The following is a 13,556-nucleotide window of genomic DNA, read 5'->3' as shown; positions in this document are numbered from 1 at the left end:
TACACTAATAATACTTGTAGTTAAGAAACTGCACCCTTTATCCTAAATCACATTTCAAATTCTATTTTTAAACTGCAACTATGCGTTTTAGTAACATTTGCGAGCATAGCAATAGTAATGATTGTGTAGCTTGTTGAGGGTAATGATGAAAAATATAAATAACGAAAATATGTAATGTACCGATTTCAAAATGTGTGTTGTCACATTTCTTATTATCCTGTCCCACGACCTTGTCACAAACTGTCCCTATACCGTGAACTCCTTCTTTCTCTTCTAAGCGTGATACGATTTATGAATGTGATCCCATACGGTAAAGCACACAATATTAGAATTTTCCTTCTAAAATTATGGTAAAATAATGGCAGTAAACTGTTCATCCAATTATCCGTAAAATTTGCGGCAGACAGCATTTTTTATCTTTACAGTTTTGAAATCGCTTATAACTAGTATGGTTACAAACAAAAAATTATGAACGCGAAATTATACGGTCTTAAAACCACTTACAACCACCCTGGTTTCGAAACCACCAAACAGAAATTTAACTGGACATTGGAGCTCTGCTTTTTGTGAGGTAATGGGCATTAGAGTTACGTGATGGTTGGAGAGCGCCAGCGAGCAGGGGGCGAAGCCTCCTAGTTTTATTTAATTTTATTGAATGTTTTTAAAGTTATCGTAAAAAAAACGCAAGACGAAAAAATTAATTTCTTATAAATTGTCCATATCTCATAAACTTTTAATTTAAGTTAACGAAATTTTGCGTACTTATTGCATCGAATAACTGAAATAACTGTTATAAAGTTATTAACCTATTGCTATAAATTTTTCTCGTAGGTTGTTCAAAAACACCTTTTTTTCGTTTGTACTGTTGGATTTTCAAACCTTTGAAAGCTTTAAGCTGCATTGATATGTATGAGAAATCACCTAACGTAAACAGTTCTAAATTCATGAAATGATCCACTAAGATCAAAAAGTGGGTGAGCACAGAAGTGTTTTGTTCAACCCCTGTATATGAAGTGTAGTTAAAAAAAGAAGTTTGTGTTTCATATTGAGTAGTAAATCCAAAGTCTTTTGTTTTGTTCATCCATAGATCATTGGTTATCAAAAGCAAATTAATGACAAATGTGGTAATGGCTGTGAAATTTTTAATTAATAATAATACAGGATGGGTAGCGTTTTTAAAAAGTGTTTATTTTCGATTTTCGTTTTTTAAAAGCTCATAAAGGTGCTTTCTTTATTGGGTGTTTTTTTTTTAAAAAAAGTGCTTAATTTTCCCTTTTCAAAAATGAAATTTTATTTTTCTTTACCATGTTGATTTTCGCCACGTAATATGCAAAAGTGTGGTTTTCACATTGTTCAATTCAACGTTTTCACAAATCATTCAAACGCGTTGCATTTCGGCTTACCGTCATTCCGAAGGCGTATGAAAGCACCAATCCTTTTACATGTTTGATGAAATTCTTGTGGGTCGTCCGTTTGTGCATGAGCTGGATTCTGTGGGAATTTTTCGGGAAGCTTGCTAGAATTTTTGAGTAGACGTTAAACACCATGGTTAGGCAAATCGCAACAATTAGTAGCCACGTTAGATTCTGAAACTAACTCCATGTGATCTAAATCTTTATATTATTTCAAGAAATCAGTATGGTGGTAGCAGGTTCGATTCCCGATGGTTCCACAGGTTCGATGGGCTTTTCTGGGTTTTCATGTCTTATTGCTTTTTTTTTCTTCAAAAAAGAGGGCAGGGATAAGTACCTTATTTTAAAAAAAAGTTTATTTTAATGCATTAATAATTACGTTTAATTTCATGAATTAACTTAACATTTAGGTAATTAAAGTGTAATTAATAAATTAATACAAATAAATTGGTGCAAAAGTCTGAAAAAAGTTTCTTATGACATCACAATACAAAATACACCACACATTTGAAACTTATTTTAACGCAGGATTACTTTTTATTCATATTTTAATCGGAAAAAAAAAAATTTTTTTTTTCTTGCTTAGACAGCGAATTAAAGTCACTGTCATACGAATCAATGACCATACAGTCAAATCTAGCCAGCAACCAGACAATTTTTTTCACCATAGGTTCATCTTTATAGGCTGGACTACATATATAATTCAATAGAATAAGTCTTCAATATAACAGAGGATAAAAAATAAATCAATTTTAGAAAAACCGAGTAAAACCCCCTAGGTTTTACTCGTTAGATGGGTTTTGTCCATCCGGTGGGTTTTGTGAATTTGATGGGTTTTGTGCATTCGATGGGTTTTGTCCATCCGGTGGGTTTTGTCCATCCGGTGGATTTTGTGCATTCGATGGGTTTTGTCCATCCGGTGGGTTTCGTGCAGCTGATCTTTCCGAAGATTGGTTTGCAATTTGGTCCTTCTTAACGAACTTGTGAAGAGGGGAAAAAAATGTCCCAAGCTCCTCATTCTTTGTTGCTGTAGTCCAATCTTCTGCCGTCAAATCATTTTTCTGCAAGAAATATTCTACTACTTCTCTTGCTAGAGCGTCTACTATTTCCTAAAACAAAAATAAAGGCTTACTATAACAATGATAAGCAAACTGGCTTTAATAAATGATAGGTACTAAAAGAAAAGCTAATGTATCTTTTTTTACATTCTAAGTTTTTATTAGAATAATTTATCAATAAGCTCCACAATGGCAGATTAATATATTTTATTACATAAATTTTACGACCTTTGCAGCTTATATTCTTAGGAATACTGATGAATTTATGTTGACATTCAAACATAAATTTAACTTCCAGACATTTGTTTATTTCTTTATTTTTTTAAAAATATATTTCAATTGAATACCTGCAAGTGACGTTATCGTAGGTAAATCGTGGCATTTCTCGATTCAAAAGCAAACCAGGTACGACGCATCATATGGTTAGGCATAATCACTTCCCTTCTTGAGTCGCAAGAACCCAATTATCACATTGATTAGTATAAATTTACAGCGATTTTTTTCATTTTTGTTTAAATAAAACTCTAATGCTTCAAAAATATAATTCTTTAAAGAAAAATAATTATTATAATTTATGACCGACTTAATTAAGTATAAAAATATATACTTCGTTGTTATGATACTATGGATAGACATAAAATTTAAGCAAAAATATGTTTCTGGTTACCAAATTGGTCGCATCTTCTTCAAGTTGATGCATTGCTTTCTATACGTATGCATGCATTTATGTGCTTAAGTACATACATTGTATAAATTTGCGATAATAGCATGTGTTGCGTACACGCAACGTATGTACTTATGTACAACGTACGTATGTACTTGTATAACTACATACTTTTTAAATACTTATGCGGATGTAATGCATGTATATACAAAAAAATCGTTATATGCACAATGTACGTATGTGCATGCAACGTATACATGTACATAATTACAAATAATGTATAAATACACGCGAACATTTAAATATAATATATTTAAATGTACGCATGTATGTAATTATAATATACACATACATTGCGCATACATTAAAAAATTTATATAAGTAAAGTTATTAAAGTTCGTTTCAAAATTAATTCTAAGACATATAAAACTCGACCTCACATTTTTTAGAAAGCAAACGATAATCTTATTTCAAATTTCTAAATATTATTTCCACGCATAAAATTTTTCCAGTTTATAAAGAAAGACTCAAAATTCCCTGTCTTTCCCCTGTTTTCTTAGGTAATTGTTAAATTCCCTGTATTTTCTAGGTTTTCCGAATTCTCCATGTGGAGTGGCAACCCTGATTACAAGCTCAATCCAACACGTGAAAAAAAATCAAAACTGAGCATTGGAATTTGGGTAAATTTAAGAAACTTTTATTAGTCCAAATAACTTTAGTTTTTAATCAAATTAACCCTAGCAGCAAAATAACTTGGGCACTCATAGGACCAATAACCATGAACCTTGGCTCAATAAGGGTTCAAAGGACCGTTATTTTCCAATATAACCCTTATATAGAATTGTCCCATTCCCCCGACATTTTATAGTCACTTTACAACCAATATCGGTTCTATGTAGAATTGCCAAATTCACCTGATATTTTATATTCATTATTCTGCAAATATAGGCCCCATGAAGGCCGATATTGGCCCTATATAAGACCGATATCTAAACATCCCAGCATTGGTCTCTCGGAGCATGTTCACATAGGACACATATTGACATAAGTTTGAGACCAACTATGGTCAAGGTAAAATTATTTCGCGGGAAGTAATCATTTTAATACGAACCAATTTTGACTCATTTTCTCTGATGCAATAAAAAACCTATCTGTTTTTGGTTCAGATCATTTTTGAAAACATGTTGATTCGTAAATTTTTTTACCTATATGTATTTAGTAAAGGTCTAAGCCCCCTGTTCTCAACCGCTCACCGATCCCGATGAATGCTTCCAGCACCGTTTAAACTAGCCAACAAAATAACGGCAGTTTACCCATGTGATAGGTGACAGCCAATCAAAATCGAAAGCAGCACAAAGATCGCAAGAAAAAAAGTGAAGCTACATTATCTAGCCAGGGCTTTAAGTTTAAAAAGATGTGTGTCCGGATCCTGATTCATCTCCCACGCATTCTATTGACTCCTTGACCTGAGGGTCAGAGGGTGAAGAACACTGGAAGTGTCGTCCCATTGGGGGTGGAGCAAAGGACTTTTTCTTATGAGAAAGAATTTTTTTAGATCAGATTAGTTTGAACGCAGAAGAGTTGAATTTTAGCTGAACTATGATAGAGAAAGCATGAGCGAAAAGGGAGTAGTAGTGCTCCGAAATATTATATTCAACAGTTCATGTCTATTTTTGTAACTTATTTTATTTTTAATTTTATTTTAAATAATTATGTAATCCAGATTAATGAAATAAATAAGCTACACCAGCAAGTCCATGGTCATCATTAAGAGGAGTTCAGTAAACGCACCGAAGGATAAAATGTCTCACAATGTGCAATCAAATAATTTGCACAATAATATGGTTCAATCTGATGACAATTAAAGGTCTGGTTTCTTAGGACAAGCGCCTTATCTGAGCGTCAGCGGAAAGTTGACGTAGAGCTGACGCCAAGAAAATACTTCTTTGTTAGCTCAACGTGAGCAGTCGGTCCAACACAGACATTATCTCTCATTGCGCATGCATTAATAACGTAAACAAATATTTATTTTGAATTTGTATTGATTTTGNTTCTCTGATGCAATAAAAAACCTATCTGTTTTTGGTTCAGATCATTTTTGAAAATATGTTGATTCGTAAATTTTTTTACCTATATGTATTTACTAAAGGTCTAAGTCCCCTGTTCTCAGCCGCTCACCGATCCCGATGAATGCTTCGAGCGTAATGATACTTTTTCGCCTTTTAAACTAGTCAACAAAATGGCGACAGTTTGCCCATGTGACAGGTGATAGCCAATCAGAATCGAAAGAGGCACAAAGTTCACAAGGAAGAGTGATGCTACATTATCTGGGTTTTAACTTTAAAGATGAACATTCAAATAATTTGCACAATAATATGGTTCAACCTGATAACAATTAAGATAGCAGCTCCAAAATTTCTAAGTGCAAAAATTAGACATTGGATTCTTAAAAAACTTGTGAAATAGAAGATAATATCGAGAAATTTTTTTTTAGAAATCAAACGCGTAATTTTAAATGGATAAATGTCGTAATTTCTCTTCAATTTTCTTCCATTGGACAATACGAATAAATAAAGTACTTACAGATTTGCTGTTAAAGAGAGCCTCTTCTTCAACTTTTCTGTACGCTTTTGAGAAGGTGTAGTGCAAATAGCTGTCACTATTGCAACATGCCGCAATGCCTCGGACTATAAATATAAAAGGAAAGAACTTACAGATAACAAAAGAATAGAAGATGCTCCAATATCAGGAAACTCAACATTTGATGTTCTGAAATTTATCCGTCCAATTTCGATCGATTTCGTTAAAATTTTGTATTTTGTCATTTAAATCTACGTACATAAAATTATGTAACAATTTATATGTTTCAGACTGAAAAATAAAGTGTGGTCAAGACTACCAGAACATGGTCAAATTAACCATGTTTCTGGCTCTATGGGAACACCAGAAAGTTTAGTAATTTTTTCCGAAGAGCTCAGGTAATGATTTTAGTAAAAATTAATAGTAAAGTTTAATTTTTGCAATTTTTGCACACGTTTTGCACTTCAGAATTAGTTAATGAATCAGAATTAGTTAATGACGTCAGTGTATTTGATTATTCCATAAACAACTTAAAACACTCAAAATGATTTATTTTACTGTTCTATTTACAAAATTGTAATACTAGCTGTTTCAATAAAACTCGAAACATGCTATGACGAAAAATGGCGTAAATATAAATATAGTAATGTTCAAAAATAAATAAATATAAACTCAGAGGCATTTTGTTTCTTTTCCACTAACTAACAAAAAAACGAACAAGCTCAAAAAATGCAATCTCAAGCGGCTACCATAACAACTTATGGTAATCACTAACTAAAAATTCATTTAACTAACGACATATTAATAAAGATATTTTTATTTTCTCTCAATTCCAAAAAAAAAAAAACAGAACGTTATTTTCTCCATAGAATAGAATAGAACAATCTCCATAGAATAACATAGGGTAGTTTTTTCTCCCGATCGAGCGAGCGGACGCCCTTAAGATTGAAGCATTAAGTTCCTTATTTTGCGCATGGTACCATGAAATACTTTCACAACGTTAAAAAAAAGAAGAAAACTTAGATTTTTTTTATTAACATTTAGATTGCATTACTGTCGCAATTAAGATATCATTATTATTTTTGTTCACTAGAACAGAAAAAAAAAATGTGAATCCTATCTGGAGATAGGTTCCCACAGGTTTCAGACTGTTCAGAATTTTACTTACCTTGGTTCAATAGTTACTGCCGACAATAACATAGACAATGAGATTCGGAGTCGTCTAATTTGTTCAAATAAAACTTTTTATGGTTTAAAGCGTTTTTTCAAATCCTCTCTTTTATCAAAAAATACAAAACTTTTACTCTATAAAACATTAATTAGGCCAATACTTACTTATGGCTCTGTGACCTGGAATCTAACTCAAGCTGGTGAAAATAAAATTGCCATTTTTGAGTGAAAAATTTTGAGGACCATCCTTGGTGGGATAAAAATAAATAATTCCTGGAGAAGACGATATAATACTGAACTGTATAAAATCTACAGAGAGCCAGATATTGCGAAATTCATTAAAATAAATCGAATGAACTGGGCAGCTCACATTTTCAGAAGGAATGATGACTCAAATTTAAAGAAAATCCTATTACACAAACCCCTAACAAACAGGAAAAGAGGTAGACCCAGGCTGAGATGGCTGAATTTAGTTGAGACTGATTTCCTTACTCCAGTGTTTCCCAAAGTGTGGTACGCGTACCCCCGGCGATACGGGAACAGTTTAGAGAGGGTACGCGTTCTTATGAGAAATAACTTGCTACAAACGAAAATTTCAAAAAATTTAATTTAAAAACAAAGCTAGCCATGAAAATTTACGAGTACGTATTTTTCTTTTGGCTATTTTTTGCAGAGTGAACAGTTAATAATTATTGGTGTCAACAGCCAGTTGTGATTTTTAACTTTCGTGCAATTTTTTATAGTAAAAAATACATTCATTTTTTATTAGTGGTAGACAGCGTAACGAAAAATTTAGGAAGGGTACGCAAAAGTCATAAGTTTGGGAAACACTGCCTTACTCTAAAGGAGAAAAACTGGCGAACAAGTGTCAAAAGTAGAGAGAAGTGGATTCGATTTCAAAGGAAGGCACTTTCCCACCCTGGGCTGTCTAGCCAGATATGATGATGATGATTATTTTTGTTACTTATTTAAGTACCATATTACCACAATGCAAGCTACATGATGAGTTGATGACAATGACCTAACTGGTCTCCAATGGGCTAATATATTTTAAGTAAAATGCTTTACATAAAAAGTAGTGTTCTTCGGCAAAATAATTAAAATACTCACAAATGCAAACTACAGCAAGGAGTCCACACAAAGCCCACAAACCATACATTTGCGATTCTTTCTTAAGCTTTTTATAATCGTCACTCTCTTCCATGCACGTATCTGATGGTGCCTTCATGCGCTTATCTGATGGTGCCATCATGCACGCATAATAGCTAAATAAATTTGTAAATTGATATTATTAAGTGTCTTAAAGGTTATCAACAATTTAAAAACTAAATTAAAGAAAAATAATAATGCATAGAAGCGTAATATTTACTGCATTCAACTTACGCAACCAGAAAATTATTTTGTAACCAAGTTAACTGCTTTCAATGTTTGTCAACAGATGGAGCTGCTAAAGAAACATTCTAAACATGGGTTTTTCAACCTTTCTTTTGGCAACTCCATAACAATAGTTCTCCAAACTTTCCCTTATTTACCATGTAGGTGACAGTAATTAGAAATCTTTGAAATTCTCCTTAAATATATCAGACAATAATAAAAAATAATCATAAATTATAATTGATTTAAATTATTTTTAGTTAAAATGTAGAAAGTGTTAATATTTTTGAAGATATTTAGCACATTAAATTTTTTTTCTTCTTATATGTGACTGCTAACTTCAATATTTAGCTCCTCAAAAATCGGGCCACTGAGAGGCCCATGTTATTTACCAAATCTCAAAAATATTTTGAACCCTCTACCTGCTGTTTTCATTTCTGTTTAATTATTTTACAATATAGAAAAGGCTATTTAACTTACTCGCCATCCAAAGCTAGCGCAAAGACCCAAGCGAGAGGAACAATCAGTGCTTTAGAACAAACAGTGATGAAGGAAATAAAACAACTGCTAAAGACACTTATACTCGGAGTCCTACGACAACAACCATGACAAGCTCTCCATGTATCTGAGTAAACTATAAGACCTGAAAAAAATCGATAGTTTAATTCAATATAGCATCTTGAAAAGATGCAGAGTGCTTCAGAATAAGATGGCCAAAATGAAAAATCAACACAAGCGATCCAGAAAAAAAATCATACTCCTCCACGTCGTAAATGTAGTTAAAAAAAATTAGCCATTAGAGGGCGCTTAATAAAATCACGAACAATCCACCACTATCTCCAAGATTTACTTCCAATATATTTTCATTCAGCCGCGATTGCTCAGGGGATAGAGAGTTCGCCTTCCAATAGAGTCCCCTTGTCATCAGGCTATAGATTTTCGTGGCTTTCCTTTCCATGTAACGCAAATGTGGTAGGTTCCATCAAAAAATCCTCCTCGAAGGCAAATTTCTCCCTATTCTTGATCCAGGAGTTATCTTGTCTTCTGGATTGAGTTCAAAGGCTACGGATTTGAACGTTAGTAGTCGTAAACCCAAAATATTGAGTCGACAGTTCAACGCCAGCTACAAAGTAAAATTAAGAAACGTATTTTTATTATTGAATTTTTTAAGATAACTCATTTACTAAACACTTTCATTGCAGGTAGTTTTAGAAGTCGAAAGAGTTTTCGCAGCTGCTGTTGAAATACTCCGGGTGTGTTTATAAAAAGTAACGCAATCTTAGGAGGCATCGATGTAAAGTGTGTATCTGAGCTTCTGTCAAAAACTGCTGTCGTACTATAAGTAGAAAACGTGTAATGTGTGTGTTAAACAAAAGTCTTAGCCCTGTGGCAGAATTTTTTCGAGATTCTGAGGTCGGGGGTGGGGGGAGACTGTATATATTTTTTTAATTGAACACGCGATAATTTTTTTATTCTAACATGTTGGGTGATTTTCTCGCATTTAGTTGGGGAGGGGAAAAGCACAAATTATTTCTTTCTTCGCATTTTGTAAATATTCATCACAGCAAAGTAAAAAAAAAAATATAATAATTAAAAATTATATAGTCAGTAGTAATTGCTGAAAAAAAGATTGATTATGAAATCACGTGAATTGGATTTCTCAAAAATGGATTACTTAAATGTGGATGGATTACTTAATTTCGGATTATTAAATTTAATTAAAAAATTTATTTTAATTATTAAATTTAAATTTAGTTTAAAAATGGATTACTTAATTTCGTTTCAAGATTAGGTTGTTTTTTATAAATAATATTGCGCAAAAAATATCGGATTTAGAAACTATGGAGAAATCAATAGCAATAACTGCCAAAAATCCGATAGAATCATTTCCTTAAAAAGTCAATACTCAAATGCACAATTCGAATATTTTAAATTGCTCGAAATATATCGGGATATTTAAAAACCAAGTTTAAATCAATATTAATAACTGACGAAAATACAATCGAAATATTACATCGTTTTAACATACTAGGGGCATAAAGCGATTTTGCTGGGGGCATTGAGCGCGTCAAAAAGTGATTATCGAAATGCAGGATACGAATATTGCGAGAATTTCTATGGAAAAGAAAACAAAAATTTTTTATTTTTCAAAAGAAAATTCTTTCTGCAAGAACTCTTACATTGAAGAGCCAAAAAAACTGGTATACCTGCCTAATATCGTATAGGGCCCCCGCGAGCACGCAGAAGTGCCGCAACGCGACAGTAAGAGGGGGTGACGATATCTTCTGAACATCACGTTGCAAGGCATCCCAAATATGTTCAATAATGTTCATGTCTGGGGATTTTGGTGGAAAACAGAAGTGTCTAAATTCAGAAGAGTGCCGCTGGCCACCAAAATCCTCAGACATGAACATTATTGAGCATATTTGGGATGCCTTGCAACGTGATGTTCAGAAGATATCCTCACCCCCTCTTACTCCCACTGGTTTATGGATAGCCCTGCAGGATTCATGGTGTCAATTATCTCCAGCACTACTTCACACATTGATCGAATCTATGCCACGTCGTGTTGCGGCACTTCTGCGAAATCGCGGGGTCCCTACACGATATTAGGCAGGTATACCAGTTTTTTTGGCTCTTCAGTGTACTTTCTGTGAAAATGTCGTTGTGATACTGCAACGGGGAGTCTTAGATGTGGCACTTGAGCAATATTGGAACGTTTTCCGGACCTCAATGAAGTCTTTGTTTTCGTCACTCATGGAGAAAGAAGTTGACTTGTCATCTTGCCGAAGAATATATAATGTGTGTTCCACTTATATATTCTTTGGCCGTGAGCCTTGACTTTCAGTTTTCATGAAGTTCTAGTTGGATTTTTTTTTAATTTTCTTATTATGAGTTCAAAATGACACCGGAATTGTTGCTCTTTTTTTCAACCCTTTATAATCGCATGCAACGGCAAATCATAGCTGGTGTTGGTATACCTAGGCATGCGTAAACAATCATAAACTTTAAACGTTTTCTCTTATGGACCAGAACTTTATTTCCAAATTAAATAGAAATATTATAGAAGCGCTCTTAAATTCTAATACTGATATGCAGTGATTTTGATAATTTTCTTTTAGGTGGAAAAATGTCTCCAAATGGGCTATTATAAAAAAAGTTTCATAAGTTTAAGACATTTTTAAGTCATTTATCCGCTCTGAAGTCCAAATAATTCTTCACACTAAGATGATACATATAGTTTAAATTTATCGTTTCCAGGAGTTCCTTTGTCTTTTGGATTGGGTTCAAAATTGTAAGGCTACGTAGTTGACCACTAGCAGTCGTAAACCCGAATATTGGGTCGGCTGTTCAACGACGGTTAAAATATAGAGAGGTAATAATATCTCGGTCGTATGCATTCTAAAAATAGATAAGAGAATGAAACCAAAGAGTAAAATTAAGGCTTATTGAGTAAGAAAAAAAGTATATTACCCAGGAACCAAAAAAGAAAAAAACCTCCTAAGATGAAAGAGAGACCATAAGCGTATGCTAATTCTTTAATGCAGGGACAGGAAAAAATTCTATTTTCTTCGATGAACCACTCCGCCACAAATGCAAGAACCACACCAATTACATTCGCGATTGTAACAAGATGTGTTTCAAAAATACTCGAAAAACTCCTTGAGATTGATGCTACTTTTTTCCAAATAGTTTCTATTCCCATTTTTTGCCTTCCCAAAAAGTCTTCTCGTTAGCTCAGAATACTATGAAAATAAGAAAAATATTATTTTTTTTTGTACCAAAAAAAATAATGGATGCAGATTAAAACACTTATTTATTATGCACTACTGGTGTTTAAAATTAGGAAAATTTTCAGATTTTTCATAATCGATCGAAATCTTAAAATTTTCTTAATCTGAAACATCGAAGTTAATCTAAGCATGAAGAATAAATTAAAAATAAATATTTTCATAACTAGGATTTTTAAATATTATTAGAAAAAAAACCCTGAAAAACACAAAACTCAGACAAATTTTCGCTAAAAAGATGATTAAACATTAGCTTCGGTCAAAAAGACTATTTTATCTTTAGAAAAAAAACTTACTTCAGTAAAGAACATACTTCTCACTTTACTTTAATACTTTAATATTTCATTACATACTTTAATATTTCGACAGTACAATTATTTTTTTCTTCAAAAAAAAAATTATAACTGAAAAGCTCTTAATCACAAAGACAACTGAATGTTGGGAAAAATATGAAATAAACTTAGTCAATGTTTTTTTCTTTTCTTTTTTTTTTTTTACTGTTATAAGTTAACATGATACAAATAAAAACAGTAGCAATTAAAATATTTATGTTTTAGTTTACTGCTGTGGTGAAGAATACAAAATGCGTTGAAAAAGCAATTTGGAAACCACGACGAAATAGAGGATTTTTCTAAACTCTCTGCAAAGGTTTACACCTCATCAAAATATTATTCTTTAAGGTGTTCCTCTGTCTTTTCAAATGGAGTGTAAACAATAACCAAACGAATAGTCTCTTCTTATATTAATTTTTAATACTGAACATATTTGTTCATTTCGTACTTTGTTTTCATGCAAATAATGCGAAAAGTTTAATAAAATATAAAAACCATAATGTTTGATTTACCAGTTTTGTAAACTAAAATAAAAACATAATCAAAGAAAGAAAAAAAGATTTATTGTTTTATTTATTTATTTGTTTTTTATTTTAAAATGCAACATCTTTTTGTAATTAAAAACAATATATAATATAATATACAAGGTGATTCTAAAAAGATGGGCAAAATTTTAGGAAGTGATAGTACACACCCAAGCAAACAATTTTTATCAAAGAATGCATGGTCGAAAATAAAACGCAAAACCGCTGGAGGGCGTCAAAGCTTATGTTCTTATAAGAGGCAAAAGCACACAAAGAACGATGAAGTTAAGTTATAAAAGCAAATTTAATGGCATGTGATTACAATAAGTGTTCAAAACAGTGGCCGGCAGCGGCTATGCTGGTATGCACGCTGTACAACGGCGAAGAAAAGATAGGGCATATCACGAACTTTTCCTGCAGTGGCTGAAAGCTTGGCGACAAGTAACGCAGAGCAGTAACTCGCAACAGGAATGGAGCTTTCACGTTTGCATCAAACAACTTTCCAAATGCGCTAGCACCTCAGCGTTTTGTTTTCGACCATGCATTCTTTGATAAAAATTGTTTACTTGGGTGTGTACTATATCACTTCCTAAAACTTTGCCCATCTCTTTAGAATCACCCTGTATACATATGTATTTATGATATATATAT

General features: G+C 32.6%; 1 protein-coding gene across 1 annotated transcript; it reads right to left on the bottom strand.

Annotated features, from left to right (window-relative positions):
* Window positions 1–1,929: 1,929 nt before the first annotated feature.
* On the bottom strand, window positions 1,930–12,033 carry LOC139424812 (calcium homeostasis modulator protein 6-like; the record flags this gene model as incomplete). Its single annotated transcript, XM_071187088.1, is given in 5 exon segments — window positions 1,930–2,521; window positions 5,718–5,821; window positions 7,995–8,149; window positions 8,739–8,901; window positions 11,733–12,033. Coding segments are annotated over 5 exon segments (981 nt in total). The 3' UTR covers window positions 1,930–2,194.
* Window positions 12,034–13,556: the final 1,523 nt, after the last annotated feature.

The sequence above is a fragment of the Parasteatoda tepidariorum genome, chromosome 10 (genome assembly GCF_043381705.1).
Source record: "Parasteatoda tepidariorum isolate YZ-2023 chromosome 10, CAS_Ptep_4.0, whole genome shotgun sequence".
NCBI lineage: Eukaryota > Metazoa > Arthropoda > Arachnida > Araneae > Theridiidae > Parasteatoda > Parasteatoda tepidariorum.
Note: the sequence above shows the minus strand (reverse complement) of the source record. Positions and strands in the feature narration are given on the sequence as shown.